Source organism: Populus trichocarpa, chromosome 13 (genome assembly GCF_000002775.5).
Source record: "Populus trichocarpa isolate Nisqually-1 chromosome 13, P.trichocarpa_v4.1, whole genome shotgun sequence".
Lineage (NCBI taxonomy): Eukaryota > Viridiplantae > Streptophyta > Magnoliopsida > Malpighiales > Salicaceae > Populus > Populus trichocarpa.
Genome location: NC_037297.2, coordinates 7,602,193 through 7,623,369, shown reverse-complemented (window position 1 = coordinate 7,623,369; position 21,177 = coordinate 7,602,193). Strand labels below are relative to the sequence as shown.

The 21,177-nt window shown below is 30.2% G+C and overlaps 2 protein-coding genes across 3 annotated transcripts; both read right to left on the bottom strand.

Moving 5' to 3' along the window:
* Positions 1 to 869: 869 nt before the first annotated feature.
* On the bottom strand, positions 870 to 2,862 carry LOC18104223 (protein terminal ear1). Its single transcript, XM_006375974.3, has 4 exons — positions 1,995 to 2,862; positions 1,630 to 1,767; positions 1,301 to 1,442; positions 870 to 1,191 (listed from the first exon to the last, which is right to left on the bottom strand). The coding sequence occupies exons 1-4, from the start codon at positions 2,690 to 2,692 to the stop codon at positions 1,039 to 1,041; spliced, it is 1,131 nt and encodes a 376-aa protein (XP_006376036.3). The 5' UTR covers positions 2,693 to 2,862; the 3' UTR covers positions 870 to 1,038.
* A 1,766-nt stretch (positions 2,863 to 4,628) lies between these two features.
* On the bottom strand, positions 4,629 to 11,190 carry LOC18104222 (uncharacterized). Of its 2 annotated transcripts, none has more exons than XM_024583770.2 (6): positions 10,814 to 11,190; positions 8,184 to 8,360; positions 7,557 to 7,673; positions 7,237 to 7,386; positions 6,202 to 6,260; positions 4,629 to 5,074 (listed from the first exon to the last, which is right to left on the bottom strand). In XM_024583770.2, exons 1-6 carry the CDS (start codon positions 10,964 to 10,966, stop codon positions 4,939 to 4,941), a joined length of 792 nt encoding a protein of 263 aa, XP_024439538.2. In that variant the 5' UTR covers positions 10,967 to 11,190; the 3' UTR covers positions 4,629 to 4,938. The 2 variants fall into 2 exon arrangements, with proteins under 2 accessions (XP_024439538.2, XP_006376035.3); XM_006375973.3 differs by having other exon boundaries at positions 8,184 to 8,378; positions 10,814 to 11,187.
* Positions 11,191 to 21,177: the final 9,987 nt, after the last annotated feature.

Below are 21,177 nucleotides of genomic sequence, written 5' to 3'. Positions count from 1 at the left end.
TTTAATTTTTTATTTATAATTAATTTTTTAATATTTTTTATCATTTTAATATGTTGATGTTAAAAATAATTTTTAAACAATAAAAATATATATTATTTTAATATATTTAAAAAATATATATTTTAAAAAACAACTACAACAACAGTTAACTTTTCAAATACCTTCTTAACATCAATTAAATCACATCCACTCATTTTAAAAGGTGAATCTCACACATGTCCTTCCATAATCTTTGGAATCATGTGCCGACCTTCTCTCGGGTCCCAAACTAGCATCTTTATAATTGCATTGCATAATTTCTAACACAATTTAATAAAAATTTTAAAAAAAAATAACACATTTTAAAAAAACATTTAAAAAATAACACAGTTTAAATATATAATTTTTAAAAATAATAATTGTTTAAAAAATCATGTATAAATCAAATTAATTAACGGATATAAAAATTAATTTAAAATTTTATAAGTATTTCAAAATATAATTAAATTTATATTATTAAAAAAATTTTAACGGTATCAAATATATCAAAAATATATTCTTAATATATCTCTATTAATTTATTTATTTTTTTCATCATTTTCTCTCTCTTAGCTATCTTATTTTTTAGCGCAATTGAACTTTCATAAAATTTAAAAATTTAAAAATTTTGAATTTACTTTTAATAAATTTAATCATTTTAAAAAGGAAAGAAACATCACTACACAAGTGCCACAATTACTATTCTCAATTACGGTTTTGTACATAATTGATATTGAAAAACATTATTATATTCAAATTATGCTATTTTCCAAATATTTTTAAAACCTATGTTATTTTTCGAAATCAATCCATCATCTAGTAGAGACCAAACTTACAAACCCGAACAGAACTGGTAGTAATTAGCAAGTTTTAAACAAGAAACTGAAACTGAACTATTACAGTAGCCAAGGTAGCTATATAGGGGCCTGATATTGATGGCCACAAAATGACAATGACAAAAGCACACAATCTTGTTCTTGTCACGTCCTGGTCACCATATCTAATAGCTAGGCCGCATAGCTAGATTTTGTTACTAATACGTCTACCCACTGCCCTTTGCTCCACCACTGCCCTTGAACCATCTCTGGCTGGGCTGAAACTTACTGGTAAATACTCATCAGAGTCGCATTCAAAAGTTGACTTCTCAAAATGCCTCACTAGCTGCTCCTTTCCCTGAGATCACATTTTCAAATCAAACCCCATATTGTTTAGATAAGAGAAATAATCAAGGGAGTCTTATGAGTGCTGTCTCTCAAGAAAAATACTCTCATGGTTACCGTACCTGAAGCCTAGCACAGGCTATCTCACGTATCTTGCTGGACTGGAATACATCCCATGCTTGATGGTTGGTGGAAAGGTAAAACTTCCACGCAGCTCTTGCATCTGTGAAGTTAACAAAAGCATAGCCTTTGTTGGCCTCTCTTCTGCATCCCACCACAAGTCCAGCATCAATTGAAAGTGATGGATGTTGTTTTAGTTTGTGTAGAGCCAATAAAGTTTGGCTATTGTGAATAAATAAGTATAAGAACTCTCAATTAAACCCAGCAATAAATGTTTCTGATGGGCAAAAGCAATTGGAAATTCAAGATCAAAAACATAAATGAAACGTACTCGAAGTCAATAGGCAGATACAGGAAATCGAAAGCTGACACAATTGCCTCCTTGGCAGAGTCAGAATTTTGATGCTTCTTTGCCTTTTCATTCTCCATCATGCAATGTCTGTCAAGGAATTCCATTAACATTTCACGGCTGCGAGAAAACAAGTGGAACTGTTAGGAGCGATTTTGTAGAGAAATAATATGAGAAACTAGAAAAAACAATTCAGAAAAATAAAGGGAGGCAACTTTTGGACTAATTTGGAACCGGATTAGTACTGATACGATACTGCATGCTTGATAAAAAACTAACAGAGTGTAGCTAATGAAGAAACCCCACTACACACAGATTCAAGGAGAGACAGAAAGTGAACCAATTACGTGTATCTATTGGGAATGTTCCTGATCATAACTGTGGTATCTTGGCCATCGGGCAGCACAGGGAACACAGAATGCTTCTGCCTAGAATTGGCACCACCACAAGATCTCACATTCCTTCCGGTGGAAGAATATTGCCTCTCGCGATTTCTACTACTTCCACTAGACTTGGCTCTCAAATATTCCTTCTTGGCATGTTTTTTTTCGTGCCCTCTATACCTCCCTTCTCTCCCATTAAAAGAACCAACATATCTGTTACACTCTCCTCTCTTTTTACTTCCTGTGCTAACCCTTGCAGTCACCAACTGTTGCATGTCCTTTTTGGGCTCATCTTGGGCTTGCATTTCCTCAGAGACTGCCATGATAGGGCTTGGCTTGGTCAGTACTGTAGAGACCAAGAGGTTATGGTTGTGAGCATACGTAACGCAGTACTGTGCATTGCTAGGATATTGATAATCGGTGTCAGTATAGTAAGGATAAGGATGAGAAGATGGCCCTGATGTAGAGTAGCAGTGGTAGTAGTAATAAGAAGATGGGTTTTGATTTATTGCAGGAAGAAACGAGAAATTTGGGAGATCTTGGTCAGTATAGTTAACAACATTATGCGAAGGTGCAACCATGTCGTTTTCAAGGTAACTATGAGGAAAGAACTCAGGTGCTTCTGGATTCAGGCTGGTACTGTTTCCATCAGTAGGAAACATGGAAGCAATTGATTACAGAGAGTGAAGACCGGTTTTTTAGTGCAACCTTTGAAGAATGGCGGGTGGCGAACACGCAAGGGAGCTGCAAGGTCGTGTTCAAGAGTTACTTGTTCGGGAGTGGCGACCAGAGAGGTTGAAGTCGAAGAAAATCTCATGATTGCAATAGAAGGGAGCATTTAATGCACAGATATGATTACAGAATAAACAATTATATATATATGCGCCGAATGTTTGTGGCAGCAGCTTTATTTTGTACGTTTTTGTCAGAATTTTGATGTTTGATCTGCTACGAAAGCCTGGACGCTAGATTTCTCACCGATCATTACTTTATCCAAGGTCTAACAAGCAGTTTCATCAACAACGATTACAGCTGTGGTTAACCCGTTTGTCATCGTGGTTAAGAGGGCGCTTGCGAGTTTAGTTACGGCTGTGGCTGTGATTTAAAAGGTTTTTTTAAATATATATATATATATATATATATATATATATATATATATATTGTAATAATATTTTTTATTTTTAAAAATTTATTTTTGATATTATTATATTAAAATAATATAAAAAACACAAAAAAAAAATTATTTAAACAACAGCAATGTTTTGGTTCTTCTTTTTCTTTTTAAGCTGAAGGAGATTTAGGTCTTGTTTGTTTGCTCGAAAGTAAATTTTTTTTAGAGTGAATTCCGGAAAAATGATTTATTTTATGATATTTGGTAGTGTAATGAAAAATAAATTGGAAAATATTTTCCAGTATTTGGTTATGTCATGAAAAATGAGCTGAAAAATAACTTATTAATATTTTATTTTTCTCAAATTTATTAAAATAATAAGAAACAAATCTTACAAATTAAAAAGTTGAATGAGAATGAAATTAAAAAAATATATAATTTCATAAATTATCTCAAATAAAATAAATAATAATCAAAATAATAGAGATCAAATTTAAAAAATAAAAAAAAATGAAAGATGAAGAAATTAAAATAATAATAATTAATATTTCATAAATTATTTCAAATAAAATAAGTAACAATCAAAAGAATGAGAACCAAGTTTGATACATAAAAAATTTCAATAAAAAAATTATAAGGAAAAAGCAAATAACAATTATAAAAATGAGGACCAAAGTTAATATAAAAATTAAATTTTAAGAGATGAAATTGAAAAATAAATATTCAAAACAAAATATATATAGCAATCAAAAGTTTGAGGAACAAATTTGATATAATCAGCAAATAAAATGACATTTTTAAATTTTTCACAATTTCCGAAAAGTGTTTTCCATCCAAATTTTTCAGGAAAACACTTTCCTGTAAACCAAGTCAAATTTTTCTTTGACCGAAAAGTGTTTTCCATTGACCAACTTTTCTAATAGCAAACAAACACCAGAAAAATTTAAAAAATAATTTTTTAAAAAATAAATTCTGAAAAATAAAAATTACCTTAAAGAAATCTAGTAAAATACGGAACCCACCTCGTTCACATAAATGAAATCAGAGGTAAGTGCATTTCCGCGTGATGAGTCTTCTAGCGCCTAGCTTTGGAAATGGTGGGCTTGGTGGGAGAACTGGGACAAACATCTAAAACGCCATTCTAAGAAATATTTCAGACAACTATGAAGTTGTAACAATATAAAATTATGGTGAGGTCATGGTATGAAATGGAGAAAATAATTATGATTATATATATATATATATATATATATATATATATATATATATATATATTGAAGAATCAGAGTTGCTGAACCGAGAAAACCAGAGTGGCGTTACTCCTGCTTTGGGAGCGTGAAGACAACTGGTATTATTTCACTTCAATGGAAACGAGAAAGTAGCATGCATACATGTGCATACATGTACTTCTGTGCGTTTTAAATCCATTGAAAGAGTAGAAAATGCTTTTAGGTTCATTACAATGTGATTCAATTAAGAAATAAAAGAAGATCAATCACAAAATATTGATTGAAATGCTTGCCGCAGGCAAAACAGAAACAACATGATGCATGGAGGCATATTCAATGGGAAGGCATAGTTCTTGTCCCATATCCTCTGCTAAAATCAGGTGAATAAGAACTTTTACGGTATCTATCCAACTATGTGGAGCAAATTGGCTCCATCAATGTTACAATAACCATAAAGTCAACTGATTTCTCCCAATTCATTGCCTCATTTACAAAAAGAAGAAACAAAAAAGAATAAGCGACGTCCACCTCTCTTTTACAAAACAATGTATAGAATGAACAAATTGCTTCAGTCCAGATAAAAGAGAGTAACAATTTTCCGGAGATTTTTGGCCTCCTGACAAGTTTCCATGAGCAACCTGCTATCATGGAAGGCAAAGCAAATAACTTGTTGTACATGGGAAATAATGTCCATATTACACAGCCTGCAATTTCACCATTAAAAACCATCAGATAAATTCCGTTTATTATAGAAGATGCAGTCATTTTCCAACTTCAGCATTAAGCAACTTTGCAACCACTCTATAGAACTTCCCACCAATGCAGAACTCAACTGAGCAATTAATGAACTTGCAAACTAAAACTAACAGCCAAGCTCATTCACTAGACTAAACATTTTAAACACTGCATGTCAAGCTTGCATTTCAGTTGAGCTCCTGTACCAGTTGAATCTACTTTGCTTTGCACGTGTAAGATCAAACAACTTGGCAAAATTTACAGACAATAAAAGTCAGACCAATTTATTGGAATGCAACTGCCAAATGGCTTGAGAAGGCAGTCCATCCTTCAATTTCAATATTTGTGTTGTATTATTTTGCATAAGTGGATCCAGAAAATCAGCATACTTTGGTTAATCTTGTGGAGGCTTTATCAATCATCAAATCAAAATTAGTTCCATACGATACTGGTTCAAAATCCAAACCCCTTGTAAATTTGTTTGCTTGACATGGTTATGCCATTACAGTTCTCAGTAAAAAGGTCTCAATTCTAAAGCAGTAAATTTTGACTTAAAAGCAGGGAACTGCATAATTTTCAACCACAGAACTTTCAGTTCTATTTGCGACACAAACCTTCATTTTCCATTCTTGGGGATCATGCTGTTAAATAAAACCATATACAAACATAGAAATAACATGCATGAAAAGCAAAGCAAGGCAAATACTTTCTCACAGCTAATCTGTCAAATATTGCATGTCTACACGTGCAGAGAGAATTTTCAGCATTTAATGCTGAGCAACTTTGCATTTTATTTACGGTCAAAGCTTTCATCATTCAATACTTTTCACAGGCAACATGTTTATTAATCAAATCATTTAAAAGAGCAGAGAAACATTTCATTATCATTTCACCTTCGACAAATATGATATCAGCCAGGATTCTTTATTTTGCTATCCTTGCTGGTTGGCATAATTTTTAAGGGAAAAAAAATCATTAACTGGGACAGATTCATAGGTAATTATTACATTACTGTAAGAGTACCCTCTCAAAAGAAAATGATGTAAAAAATAAAATACTGGAAGAGTAACTGAAAGAATAACATGTTAGCACAAACCTGCTGGCTTCAATCAGTGGTAGATGGTCATTGTGAGGCTTCTCTATCACATTCTGCACCTGCAAATAAAAAAAAAAACATAACCAGTTACCAAAACACCAACAGTTGCCATCAGTGATGGATATTATTATTTTTTCCTATTAACTCAATTTGGTGGATTCCTTTGAAGTTCTGCTTTTTTTTTTAAATAAATAAATAAACAGGGATTCATTTTCAGTACATCAACAAAATAAACATACTCATAGGCCCCAGTTATTTTCATAAAAAGTCATGGTTCGTTAAATTGCAGACTCTTCTGCAACTAGCATCCAAATGGATGTACAGTCCCATTCACAGTATGTGAAGAACTTTATAGTAGAGCAACAAATTAAAAGTTTAATAAGCCAACAATAAGGATCTCTCTCCCTAAAGTAAAGTTGGTTTGCAAATATGACATAGTATTATCTTTGATGCCTAAAGTTTCCAAAGTGAATTGGCCAAAATTATAAACAAATTTCACACTTAGGCTAATTGCTGTGTGTAAAATAGGAATCTTCTTTTGGTAGCCATATCTCCAAAAAGTGCCAGTACCTTAAGAACTTTGACTTTCAGTCAGATGATTACAAACCAAACAATTCATAGCAAAAGATTTAGAATTGAATGATTGGGATCAAGGGAATATTTTGAACATCTAACTTCAACCCTAATCTATCCACAAAATGTACTTAGAAACTTTCAAAGAGAGGTGGGCTGAAATTTTACCGTCTAATTTACTGTAAGCAATGACAATCTCTCAAAAAGTCACCTAATAGGTGAACAAATTAAATAGACTACAAGTTCAATGATGTCTGAAAGCATATCAAATTTTTGAGGTTACATTTCAGATGCTTTTTAACATGAATTCAATAACATAATTATGTGTATGGGTTTGGCTGCACAATGTTTCGAGATTTAAAACTTAACTATCATTAAAATACCCCTGCATGCACCCAGAGGCTGAATAATGTCAGAACAGAGGGAATATTACATGAATGAATATCAAAACTAATTTCTTACTTTTGCCAATAGCTCCTGGCTCTCAGGCGGTTGTTTTTTCAAACTTTGAGGCAAGATTACTGTAAGTAGTTCAGGTTTTTCTGCTCTTAAAGCACCCCTTATAACAGCTGCATTAGTCCCAGATGCACCTGATGTATAAATATGGTTTTTCTGCAGGAAAAGAAATCATGTTGCATTTCAGGAAGATGAGAATCTCAGAAGAATTTACTTACATGGTCCACGGTGAGGCCGGTATCAAGTAAATTTCTAGAATGCTTAATGAGTATTCCAAGGAGACAAATAGAAATAAAATAAATGAGATTTATGTCATAGCATCTTACTGTTATAACCAAAGCATAACTGAGAATCTCAATAAGTTCTTGATGCATGAAGCCCATGTTCCGGGTTCCAAAAAACCCAATAGATCTTGGTCCTTGTTGTTGGATGGCCAATAACTCCTGCAAACAATTGTATATGCATATAAAACTTAACCTTTCAAACAGATATCCGAGGCCCTAAGGTTTAGCACAATAGAAAAAAATGCTGGGGTGCTTGCAAAACTTGCAACCAATACAAAGAGAGATGAACTTTTACTCTCTAAAATTTGTCCCCAAGAATCACATTAAAAAATAAAATAAAACTATCTGTATAAAATGCCTAATATCAGACAGCAGATGATCACTTAATCATTGTTATGTCCATCATGGAAAATTTATTATGCAGGTCCTCTTGGTTGTTAGTGGTCCCAACCTTTAACTTGCAAGGGCTTTTAAAAAGTTGAGTACTATAACACATGATATCCCAAATTAGGCATCAGTAAACAATTTCTCAATTGTCAAACCCAGTATGTCAGTGGTGGAGAAATGATATTACTGTTGAAGATGATGACAAGGTTGATTTTAACAATTAACTGCCAAAAATAAATTATGTTGACTGAAGAACAAGTTTGTAATGGAAAGATTACACACCTGTAGATAGTCTACATCAGGAACAGGTTTAAATTCTGACAACACAACTGTCCCTGATCCTTCCACAATAGTTTGGGCTTGTGTTGGAATTTGGCTGCCAGTATCTTCATTTGAACCAAACATGCACTCAATGTTCTCCTCTTCAGCTTTCCAACTATCCATTTCCTGATCATTCCTCTTATGTCCACAAAGCCACTATTTCCATTACATAAAAACAGATTCCCTGGTAGTAAATCATTAGTGAAAACCAACTGCACACAGAGAGTGGTGATGAGACAAGCTCAAGCTCACATGAGCTTTGAGGCATGTTTCGTTAGAGTAGTCTGCTTGATCACGTGGCAAGCTCACGTGGCCTACTAGAAACAAATATTATCATCTCTTTCTTTTTTTTCCCTCAAAATGAATATATTTTAAGACCTAGCAAGCTTACATAAAGCTTGAGTCTGTTTGATCACCCCCATAAAATCATACCACACTCAAAAGAAACATAAATTCACATAATATCAACTCAACTCAGTAAAAAGCAGCATATTTTACAAATCATAAATCTGAAAAAAGAGAAGGTTTTTGAGAGTGATATATAGAAAATCGGGGGAGTTGCCTTGCATGCAGAAAATTAAAGCCACGTACTTGACTGGCGTCGCAGATCAGTGTGTATGCGAGTTTAATAATGAATGATAATTGGTTTTAGTAGGCCCAAAATTTTTTCCTTTGATAAATGGAAATTTATTAAAATGAAAGAAAACAAGTATAGGGTTATTTCACAAGCTACCTAAAAATGGTATGCTAAAAATACAAGACAGTCTACAAAATCTGGTAAAACATGGGGTAAAGATCAGCAGAAAGAGATTTTATTCTCACAAATAGAAATAAAGCCTCCAGTCAATTAAAAAATTATCCCATTTTTCTCCATCCCAATAGCCCACAGTAAACATACAGGTTCAATTATCCACACCATGCATCTTTTCTTACCATCAAATTCTAGGTTGATGGTGCTCAATAACCTGAATCACTTGTTTCTCACATGCCATGCCCACAACCCCAAGAAGCATTTATATGAATAATTTTTAGGCTGATATTTCAAAAAAACTTCCTTGCCCTTTTCAATCAAACAAGGATGGTTCAGATTTGATGCATTTGAGGAAAATCAAATTTTAAAGCAAATTAAGCAAGCTTCCTTCTATAACAAGTCCTTTTATTCATAGGCCCCGTGCATATCCAGCAAACATAGAATATAAATTGTAATCTCTATTTCAACCAGATGAATCCAATTAATTCCCAAAGGAGGAGTGATAAAAGTGATATTTTTATGCAGCTTTCATGTCAACCCCGGAGTAATCTCTATTTCAACCAGATGAATCCAATTAATTCCCAAAGGAGGAGTGATAAAAGTGATATTTTTATGCAGCTTTCATGTCAACCCCGGAATCACAGATATTAATTAAGGATTCTTGCTCGTTTTTCTTTTCTCTTCAAAAAGCCACTCTTCACTCTTCACTCTATCCTTTGATATCTAACTTTTCTGATAGACAGCATGGAGAACAAAATAATTGCTTCCACTCTTCTCCTTTTACCTTGATAGATTTAATTTTCGAACAGATGAAACACATTTACAAGAGCTTATAAATACTTTATAAACCCTAGTTGTCAAGCAAGTAGTGAAAATTAACATGTTTATATCATGGTCTAAAAGAAGAATATTTGTTCTTCATTTATCCCTGTGCCCCACACACCTTGTCAGTTGAGTGTTTACAGTTTCTTTCCAAGAACCTAAAACTGACACACAAGATTTAGAAGTATGATCAGATAAGCACTGTATTTGATGCAAAGACCAATGCAACATGCAATGTCCTATAAACTTTCAAGAACAGGCATTTACGTTAACATACAACATCAAATCAAACATATTTTTCATAGGCATTCCAAAATTTGATCTGCAAACCATATACAAAGAAAAAATACTTTTTGGTTACCCAATTATTAGCCAGTGATCTTCCCCAAACACTTACAGGGAATATTACCGTTTACTACTTGTGATTACATTCAAAGCTATCAACTTTCCTGTTTTCTTATAGAAGCAGACTGAATGGAACTTTTTCCTATACAGAATCATACAGACCTACGCTAATAAATAAATAGATAAAATTAGCAGCTATAATAGCACCCAAAAAAAGGGGGGGCAATACAGCGGAAAAAAGCTAGTAAATTTAGTTAATCACGGATTTTAAATGTCAATCAGAACAAATTTTGAATGCAATTGAAGTTTATGTAACAGGAAACAATCATCAGAAAACATATTAGGAACGGAACACCATTATAGACCTTCACCTTCAAAAATCTTTCATTCAAATATCTAATACTTTCATCTCAAAACCTATAGCCAAACAACACGTCCTCTTCCAAAGTTTTGAGAGAGTAAAAGCTAAAAGAAACAAACAAGACCCGCCTCTCAAACCCCAACACACACAAATGAGCACCATTTTTGTAGACACACAGCACAGCATAAAACCCAATTCATCAAAGCTCAAAGAGTCATAAATTTTGCATCTTAAAAAACCACTGCATATAAAACCAAAAATAAAAAAAAAAATAGGAACATTACAAACAGAGAGAGAGAGAGAGGAGGGTACCGTTGGTTTAGAGAAAGAGAGGCTGTTTCTTCTTGCAAGACATGATTGGTTCAAATTAGGGATTGTTGTTGTTCTTAGGGATTTGGAGGGAAAACCTGTAACAGTAGAAGTGGTTAACAAAAGCCTCATAGCAGGAGGTAAGGCCGTACACATCTCTCTTCTCTCTTTTTTCCTTTTCTCTTCGCCAATCTCTCAAAGGTGATTTTATTTGAAGGCCGCCTTTCTTTTCTTCTTTGCTTTTTCTATCCTTGTTTTGTTATCTTGGACTAGAAAAACAGAGAGAGAGAGCGAGAGAGAGAGAGAGGATACTCTCTGTGAGAGAAGATGGAATTGAAAAAATTTGCAAGGAGATTTTGGAGAAAAAAGGTCACTTTCTATTCCGCCTTTGTTCTTTTTCCCTTTTAAGAGATTATTATTAAAAATATATTTATTAATAAAGTTAGTAGCTTTGACTTGCACTGGAATCTAATCAAGGGTTTGCGTTGCAGCCGGGACACTAGCTTGGATGGACGGACAACATAGTCCTTAGATAAGCATAAGTTCAAATAGAGTGGTAGATACTTTTCATTCTTTAAATTCATTTTACACGTGACATTGATTATCTATATTATTTTTTGAATTTATTTATAAATTATTTATTATTAATAGATATTTATTTAATTAACGTCAAACTTTAAATCAAAAATCTCTTGATGATTTTTTTTTCTTTTTTTTATTTATATTTCTTGCTCTTTTTTCATTTTTTTTCCACAAAACAAAACTTGAAAATAATACTATGCTCCACTCATTTTAATCCCTACTCTAAAAAAATTTGTTGACTTACTACTTATCTCATATTCGGTTAAAAGCATTATATTTGACCTACGTCAGTCTCTAAAATTAGAAAACATGTTGCCTAACCATTAAAATTCAAATTTAATTAAAACATAATGCTAACTTGATAAAAATTCATTAACTTATTATTTGTATTCATTTAAAAAAATATTTACATGAACATGCAGACGTAAAAAGGTGAAAACACATTTTTACAAAATGAAACTAATGTTAATACGAAGCCAATAAAAATAAATAACCATGCATGAATAGTGAAAATGTACATTATTTTGCATTTTGAATAGTAAATTTCTACAACCTACATGAAAGAAAAGAAATTAAAGAAAGAAAAAGGATTGAGCTTACCTTAGGCTAGTTCCATAGGAGAAAGAAGCTATTACGGTTACTACTAGTGCCAGATAAGGCGGCGTGCAAGCAATGAAAGGGTTTTGTGGTGGTTTTTCTTGGGTTTGTTCGGTTTATTACAAGTGGAGTATTCTCGAGTGTTTTCAAAAAGTTTGAGGGAGGATAAGATGATTAGAAATGATTGAGCTATTATGAGTTGTGTTTTTTGTTGTTTATGTTAGTATATATTTCTGTAGTTAATCGATTAATTACATGTGACTCTAACTTTGTTCATTTAAAATTATATTTGTTATTAATAAAGGTTTTTTATTTTTAATATTCATTTATGTTTGATTAAGTGCACTATTTAACAACATGTCATGTTCCTATAAAAATAAATATTTACACGCACATTTAAAATCATATTTGTTCATTAAAAGTCTGGGGATTTTCAAATCAACAAAATTATTTCATCTTGGTAGAAGTTGGTATTTGAAATATTGTGATAGAGGCATTGAATAATTAATTTGATTATTTTAGAGTTTTTGAAATTGAAAAGAGATGATATTTTTAGATGGGTTCTTTCAAGAAGAAGAAAGAGAGATATGTCATTTGTTCACTAAAATTTTACCTCATTTAGTTTTTTTAAGATGCTTTTGTTGGGAAAATCATTCTCAAATGGGATTTGTTGGGATTAGGTTGTGGATTCCGACAAGATATTTTTTAAAACAATTTATAGCAATTTTATAATTTTAACACTGCAAGGTCTGTTTAGTTATTAATTGAAATATAATGGCGATCTTGTGAATAAATAGATTTTTTTTTGTTAACTTTTTTTACCCTATGTAAAGTGTTATGAACTTATAAAATTAAAGATGTAACTATATTTTTTTAGAGAATGGAGGTAGAGTGAAAAAAATTATTTATATTTGAGTCAACTTATTAGGAACCTAGATAATTAATCAAGTGTGACTTAATTGTAAATAAGTTTTAGAAATTGAGGACTTGAATATAATATGTAAGGGATTACAATTCTAAACCTAGAAAAATCAAATAGAGACTCGATTGAATAGATTTCTAAAAAATATCATGAAATAATATATGTGATATTATTTAGGGGTGAAATTAATATTTTATCATTTATGGGTTATTGAGTGTTCCTATAAATACAATATTATACCTCATATTATTTGTGTAGAGAAAAACTATGTAAATTACAAAATATACGATAGAGAAATACTTAAAAACATAAAAGAGAGAACTAACATTCAAAGGTTTGATCATTATCTCCTAAAAAGATTTTAAGAGATTTTTCACTAGTGGTTCATGTGAATTATTGTTAAAAGTCAGACACTTGGATGACTTGTTGTTTACAAAAACCTAACCCTAAAGAAGTTGATCAAATCTCAAAAAGAATATATAATCTTTAGGTAATCTTCACTTAAACCCTAGATGACCTTAGATTGTATAACGAGATTCTTAGGACTACCAATTTGATTTTTAAAATATCATCTCCCCTATGTTTATAAGTTGTGGGAAACTCAATAGTGATATTAGAGCCATCGTTAGACTACTAGAGTTGTTTATTGTATGTTTTGATTGTTATTGACATTAATTATGAACTAATTTTATGTGCAAAAATTATTTTTTTCAAAAGTAATTTTTCTCTCATAATTATTTAAAAAGATTATTGCTATCGTTCTAGTCATATTTGTTCTTAATACACTTTAAAAAAAGCCAAAAAAAGGTATTTTTACACCTTTTATTTTGCTGCATATTGTACTAAGAATACAACCCCAAACCATATGTCATTCTACCACAAAACTTCAATCCTTACACCCTTTTATATGCTGCAAAAACATGTCAAAAGGTACACCATTGCAACCTATACAAATGTTATACCTTCCCCATAAAAAAAAAGCCTTTTGTAAACCTTATTTCTTGCTACAAATTTCATACAACCGGCTACCAAAAACAAACTTTCCATCCCATATTTCAATTTCTAAAACAAGCTAAGAACACCTTCATTTCATCTTAAAACCAGCTATGTCATCACCATAAAATACACCTTAAGCTAGCATCCATACTACCATAAAAGGTACAACCCTAGTGCTATTTTTATTGTTGTAAAATACTACCAAAAGACACCCTCAACTTGCTTTCATTCTGCTATAAAACAACCATAAAAGAATATCCTTTTCATGCCTTAGTTCTTGCTACAAAATGTTATATAAGGATAGTAAAGATGAAAGAGCTAGACGATCAAGATTTTTATGGAAAAAATAAGGATCAAGATTAAGTGTTGAAGGAGAGATTTTATAACCTTATTTAAGGATTATAGAAGGGCAATAGTGTTAGAAAGAGGGGTGAAACAAAAAAACACCAGAAAAGATAAGTTGAAACAAAAAAAGAGGGATTACACTAAAAGATAATTGATTTGGATGAGGCAGTCTGGTCTAGTCAAACTATAACATTGTTTGGTTTTTAGGTTTTTACTAAAGCTAAATATCTATATTCAACGCTTTCTTTGGCTTGCTAAAAAGCTAATAATTAAGAGTTTAGAACCAAGTTATATTTTTTTGAAGTTAAAAACATGGAATATTGATGTCTGAATCTGTACAAAATCTTATTATAGCCTAGACGTTGTTTTGATTTTCAGCCTACATCTAAAGTTATCGAAGTTAGATTAAAACAAACTTAGATGAGTTGAAATGATGAGAACGAGATCAGAAACATTTATAGAAGGCCCAATTACAAATTATATCATTTTTAGGTTATAAATCAAGAAATAATAACATCTTTTTTCACAACAATAATAACAACTTCATCAAGGTATAAACTCATGTCCTCTTTGGAATGAATATCTTTGTTCATGTCTAATCTTGCTTTTTAGAATATGTTTATATAGTATTATGCTTTATTTTTTTTTCATGATTTCTTTCCTCTTAACAACTCGAATGACAAAGTTTAGTTTACTGTTTATGTGTTAGATTTGTTTTCTCTTGGTTGAACAATGAGTTATGCTTGAATTTTTCAATACAATTTGTATTTTTAAAAGTTTCTTTATATGGACCTAACATGTGATTTTTAAACTTAAAATGAGCACAAAAATGCATTGATAAGTTTTCATCAAGTTTTGTTTAAGTTTTTTGAATGGTTAAGTAGATAAGTGTCCTAGTTTAAGGAACCTAACCTAACATAATGATTTTGACCTTAAAATGAGTTTAAAAATACATTTATGAGTTTTTATTAAATGTTCATCAAATTAGAAATGTTTTGGTTAAACATAGTTTTAATGGCTAGGTTGATGAGTCTCCTAGTTTTAGAGACCAATACAGGCCTAATATGATGTTTTTTTTAAACTAAAAACTAAACAAATTAAAAATAAAATAATGTCGAGTTATGAGACTCATGATTTAAGGCTCGATAATAACTTGATGAACATCCACTAATAATAAACGACTCATAAGTAAGCTCAAAAAATAACTTGAACAATAAATGGCATGCATAAAATAAATTTAAAGAAAACACGTAACTAAGGAAACCTTTCATTTGAAAGAAAGCGACAAGGGTGATTTTTATCTTCTTTCAGGCATAACTAGCCTGTTACTCGAATCTCTAAAACTATTGCATATTTTAAGATTCTTAGTCTCTTTAAAAAACTAAATGATGACTCAATTTTCTATATTTTCTTTTAATTTCAAAGGTTCCATATTCAAGTCAGGTGTGACATTAACCACAGATGAGATGAATAATATATATTTTCTTCTTACTTAAGTTTTATGATATATAACATGATAGGTTAGGACATATGAATTATAATTACATGTAAAAGTTAATTAATCTTGAATTATCACCAAAAATTCATTTCAAAAAATTCACAAAAACTTCATTTCAAACACTTGAAACAAGTAAACCTCTAAAATTAATTCACTCAAACATTGATGTTTAAAATTTATGCAAACAGAAGGTGGAAAAACTATTATATAACTTTTAAGATGATTACACAAAGTATTGTTATATCTATTTGCTTAAAAGCAAGGATGAAACTTTTGAAATATTTAAACATTACAAGAATGATGTTAAAAATCAACATAATAAGAATATAAAAGTACTAAGAAATGATAGAGGTGAAGGGCTCCAAACACTTTTTTAGTGAATTTTATCCTTAAAATGGTATTATTCACTAAATTACTACTCTTTATTCACCTCAATTAAATGATGTTGCTAAACGTAAAAACCAGACTCTAAAACAAATAAGGAATGTTATATTAATAAGTTTGAAAGCACCTTAGAACTTATGGGGGAATGCAATTCTGACTGTCAATTATATACTTAATATAGTAACCTATAAAAGATAGAAAAGACATCATATGAATTTGAAAAGGTAGAAGATCTTCTTATAAATACCTCAAAGTATGAGGGTGTCTTGTAAAAGTGGCAGTATCAGATCCCAAAAAGATCAAGATGTGACATTAAACTATGTATTGTGTTTTATTTGATATGCTTACAATAGTAATACATACTAGTTTCTTATACACAGGTCAAGTATTGAGGATATTTACCTAATATTATAATAAAATCAAGGAATATTACATTCTTTGAAGAAATATTCATATTCAAAAAAGCACAAGAAATTAATTCATATAAGAGAATGATTAAAGTTAACTCAAATATCATCATCAATTAGAAGATGATGAAGTTGAACTAAGGAGTAAATGACAAAACTAACCATAATGTTTGGTCCAAATTTTTTAACCTACTTATTACAAAATGAACCTCGTAGCTACTTGGTGACAAGGTCCTACCCAGAAGCTTACTATTGAAAGGAAGTAGTCAATTATAAAATTGAATCAATTATACACAATCATATCTAAGAACTAGTTGATCTTTCACTCAAAATTAAACCATTAGGTCATAAGTGGATCTTTAAAAGAAAGATGAAAGCTAAAGGAACTATTGACAAATATAAAGCAAGACTTATTATTAAATGATTCAAACAACAAGAAGGTGTGGACTATTTTGACACATATTTATATATGTTAATAATAACTTCCATGTAAATATTAATAGCCATTATCGCAATTAACAAGTTAAAAATATATCAAATAGATGTAAAAACAACTTTTTTGGATGGTGACTTTGATGAAGAAGTTTACATGGACCAACCCGATAGATTTGTTATTAAAAGACAAAAAATAAAGTCTATAAGCTAAAGTCATTGTATAATTTAAAACAAGCACCTAAACAATTGAATAAAACATTTGACAAAGTTATATTATCAAATAAATTTAAAATTAATGAAATTGATAAATGTGTTTGTGTAAAAAAACACAAATAAATGTTATGTCGTTGTATGTTTTTATGTGAATGGTATGCTAATTTTTTTATAGCAATAATTAAATTATCAAGTATACTAAGAAAATGTTAACTAATATGTTTGACATGAAATAGTTGGGTGTTGCAGATGTCATACTAGAAATAAAAATTACTATGACATCTTATGGATTAGTTTTGTTTCAATCTTATTTTGTTGAGAAAATTCTCTATAAATATTTTAAATATGATAATAGCACTATCAAACACCAATGGACATAAGTTTTTATCTATCTAAAAATAAAAGAAATAAAAAATTGAAATATTATTGAATAATTAGAAGCTTGATGTATATTATAAACTACACAAACTAGATATTGCATACTTAGCTAGTAAATTGAGTAGATGTACTAGTAATCTAAGTATGATAATTGGAAAACATTAAATAAAATATTTAAATATTTGAGGTACACCTTAAACTATGAGCTATATTAAACTAGATACTTGGTAGTACTAATAGGGTATTCTGATGCGAAATGGATATCTAACACTAAGAATTCAAAATCAACTAATGAATAAAGTCTTCACACTTGCTGGAGCAGCTATGTCATGATAATCCTATAAACAAATGTGTATCATAAAACCTATAATGGAATAAAATTTTGTTACTCTTGATAAAGCTATGGAGGAAGCCAAAAAGGTTCTGAATTTCTTAGAGGATCATGTTGGCCAAAACTAGTATAAGCAGTTTATATCCATCATGACAATTAGTCAGCAATGGAAAGGGCGTAAAGTAGCATGCATAATTGTAAGTCTACACATGGACATCATGTATATAATATCGTTAAACACTTGCTCTCGAATTGAATTATTTTCATTGATTATGTAAAGTCCAAGGAAAATATTATGGATTTGTTAACTAAAACTTTGTTAAGAGAGTTTGATGATGTTATAAACTATACTAATTAGATATTATATACTTAGTTAGTAAACTATACTGAATACCTAGTGATACTAGAAATGTATATTGATGTGAATTAGATATCCGACACTAAGAATTCAAAATCCACTAATAAATATACCTTCACACTTGGTGGAGCAATTACGTCATGAAAATCCTCTAAACAAATATGTATAACAAAATCCACAATAGAATAAGAGTTTATTACTCTTGATAAAGTTAAAGATGAAGCCAAAATTCTTTAAAATTTCATAGAGAATATTTCATGTTGATCAAAAATAGTGCTATCAATTTTTGTCCATTACGATAGTTAGTAAAAAATAACAAGGGCACAAAGCAGCATGCATAATGGTAAATCTACACGCACACGCACACGCGCGCGCGCGCGCACACACACACTTGTTTTCAAATGCAATTAGTAAAGTCAATGAAGAATATTGTGGATTTGCTAACTAAAGGTTTGCTAAGAGAACTTATGTATAATTCATTGGTGAAAATTGGCTTAAAGGCTTTAAGGATGAAATAATGTAATGATAATATCCCTACCTAGTTGACAGGGGATCCCGAGATCTAGGTTCAAAGGAAAAACTAATTCAAATAGTATTTTTAGTAGAACTCGGAAATTATTATTTCTTGGTTATTCATATGATAAAAAAAAGGTGTTAGATACGTTGTGATAAATAGTGAGTTGTACTCTTAGTGATTTTAATATTTTGGTATACTAAGTGGAGTATAGCAAAACACTCCTAATGAGATCACCTCTATAAGTGAACAAAGTTAAAATTCTCTGAAGCATTTATGAAATAATACAATATGCATGTTAATATATTAAGAAGTTAAAAAGTTAAAAATGGGCTCGTAGGGCATATAAGCTATTATAAGAGAGAGGTCTGAGTTAGGCTTGAGCCCAATCCTCGAGCCCCGGACACAAGGTATTGGGCTTGGGTTCATGGTAAAAATAATTTTTTGTTTATTAAGAATTATTTGTTATCAGCCTATTTTAGGTTTGATTTTGAGTTTACTATAAAATAATTTTTTGGCCTATAAGCAATTTTTTGTTTTATCTCATTTTGTATTTGTATAACCCATGAATAAAAAGTTTGAATAATCATCTTCTTGAACCTGGATAATTTTTATTTATACAAAAAATATCAAATTTTGAACCCAAAAACTATAAGGTTAATTTTGTTTTTATGTTGAGTAATTAAGGCTGATAAATGGTGAAAATTAATTTTGGAGTAATTCCACAACAATTTTGGTTTCAAAATCCACTATAGAAGGGGCATGAAGAAAGAGTGTTTTACAAAGATTTTCAGACTCTTCTTCACCTCAGTTTTGAAGATTACCTTATTTAAATTTAAGCTTTATTTCTCCTTTTATTTTTCATCTACTCTATAGCATAGATTTTGTTTTTATAGAGAGATTTTGAGTAACATTTTCTTAAGTTAATTGACATTGTTTAGAAGTGTAATTAAACAAGGTAGTGGTGTTAGAAAACTGAGAGGTTAATTGTAATTTTTTGTTTGCATCAAGAGATGAGCAATAAAACTTTAAGACAAATGATTAATCCTTGAAAACAAAAATTTTTCATCTGAATTAGATTCTTATTACTTCAATAATTAAGTGATACTTAACAATTTTAGTTTAAATATTGTTATGCAATTTTTGTTCAAACATGCTTGTTGTGTTTTAATATTTTAGTTTAATCTTATGTTTATATTGTTTATTTTTTTTTTGTTAAACTAGACAAATAACTAATATAAATTGTTTTTTAGATTCTTTTATTTAGATACTTATTAATTTCATATCTTGATATATAATTATATGGCTTGGTTCGCCATTTTAAACATGGTGACAACTAAAGCTTGATAAATAAATATAAGAAGGAATATGGATCTTAATTGTTTATTCTGCAATCAGGTTGTGAAAGATAGAAGTCACTTGTTTTTTAGTTGTTCAAAAGTCAAAGTAGTATGGAGTATTGTTTTGCATCTTAGTGACATTTAAAGGCACGTGGGACATTGAGACTTTGAATTCAATTAAAAAAAAGCACATATAAAAAAATGTTTTACTTCAATAAAATTAATTGATCACCATATATGTGTTAATAAATGCTAAAAAATCATTAATAATAAACAAAGATTGAAATAGGAGGCAAAGCGATGCATATAAATAAAGAAACATGATTTCATAACATATCATGCTACTTTTCTTAATTAAACTACTTGTCAATATTTATTTTTGAAAAGAAATTAAAAATTAAATTAAAACAAAATAACTTATTAATTAGCATAGTTCCTTTACTTTTTATGATCTAGCTCCACCCTATGTTGTGATCTAAATTTTAATCAATCAAGTATAGTTAGCCTAAATTGAAAAAGATATTCCTCAATCCTAAAGATTGGATGGGTGATAATATTAAAACAAATGAAAGAAAATTTGATAATAATGAATCATGTTATTAAAAAATTAATTGGTTGATTGAGAAAAAAAATTTAATTTTGAAAAATTATACTCAAATAGTTGAAATTAAAATATACAGGTTTAATTAGTTGAGTTAGTAAAAAAATATTTTTTAGAAATTAGTGAAAACATGTGCAAATAATTACATAGAAAATTAAAACTAGACACAACTATATTATTCCACACTATTCCCTCCCTTAGAATTAATTATAGACGACATTGTTTATTCTACAATTTTTTTTTATTATTATCAAACTTTATTTTTTTGCTATATTATTCATGCCATTAAAGCTGACATTATTTTTTGTTTTGTGATTTGCTTCTCCTTGCATGCTTTCATGTACGCAAAATGTCTAAGAAAACTGTCATTAAATGAAATATCAATTTTACAATGTAGAATTTTAGCGAAAGAAATTGAAAGATCAAGGACTCCTTAAAGTTGCTGCAATTAACGCATAATTGGTGA

Coding starts and splice junctions, on each gene's coding strand:
- LOC18104223 (XM_006375974.3), bottom strand. CDS start 2,692: ATGTTTCCTACTGATGGAAACAGTACCAGCCTGAATCCAGAAGCACCT. Junction 1,768..1,994: donor AACATTCCCAATAGATACAC/GTAATTGGTTCA, acceptor GTTTTCTCGCAG/CCGTGAAATGTTAATGGAAT. Junction 1,443..1,629: donor TATCTGCCTATTGACTTCGA/GTACGTTTCATT, acceptor GGTGGGATGCAG/AAGAGAGGCCAACAAAGGCT.
- LOC18104222 (XM_006375973.3), bottom strand. CDS start 10,966: ATGTGTACGGCCTTACCTCCTGCTATGAGGCTTTTGTTAACCACTTCT. Junction 7,674..8,183: donor CTGATGTAGACTATCTACAG/GTGTGTAATCTT, acceptor AATTGTTTGCAG/GAGTTATTGGCCATCCAACA. Junction 6,261..7,236: donor GCCAGGAGCTATTGGCAAAA/GTAAGAAATTAG, acceptor TTTTATTTGCAG/GTGCAGAATGTGATAGAGAA.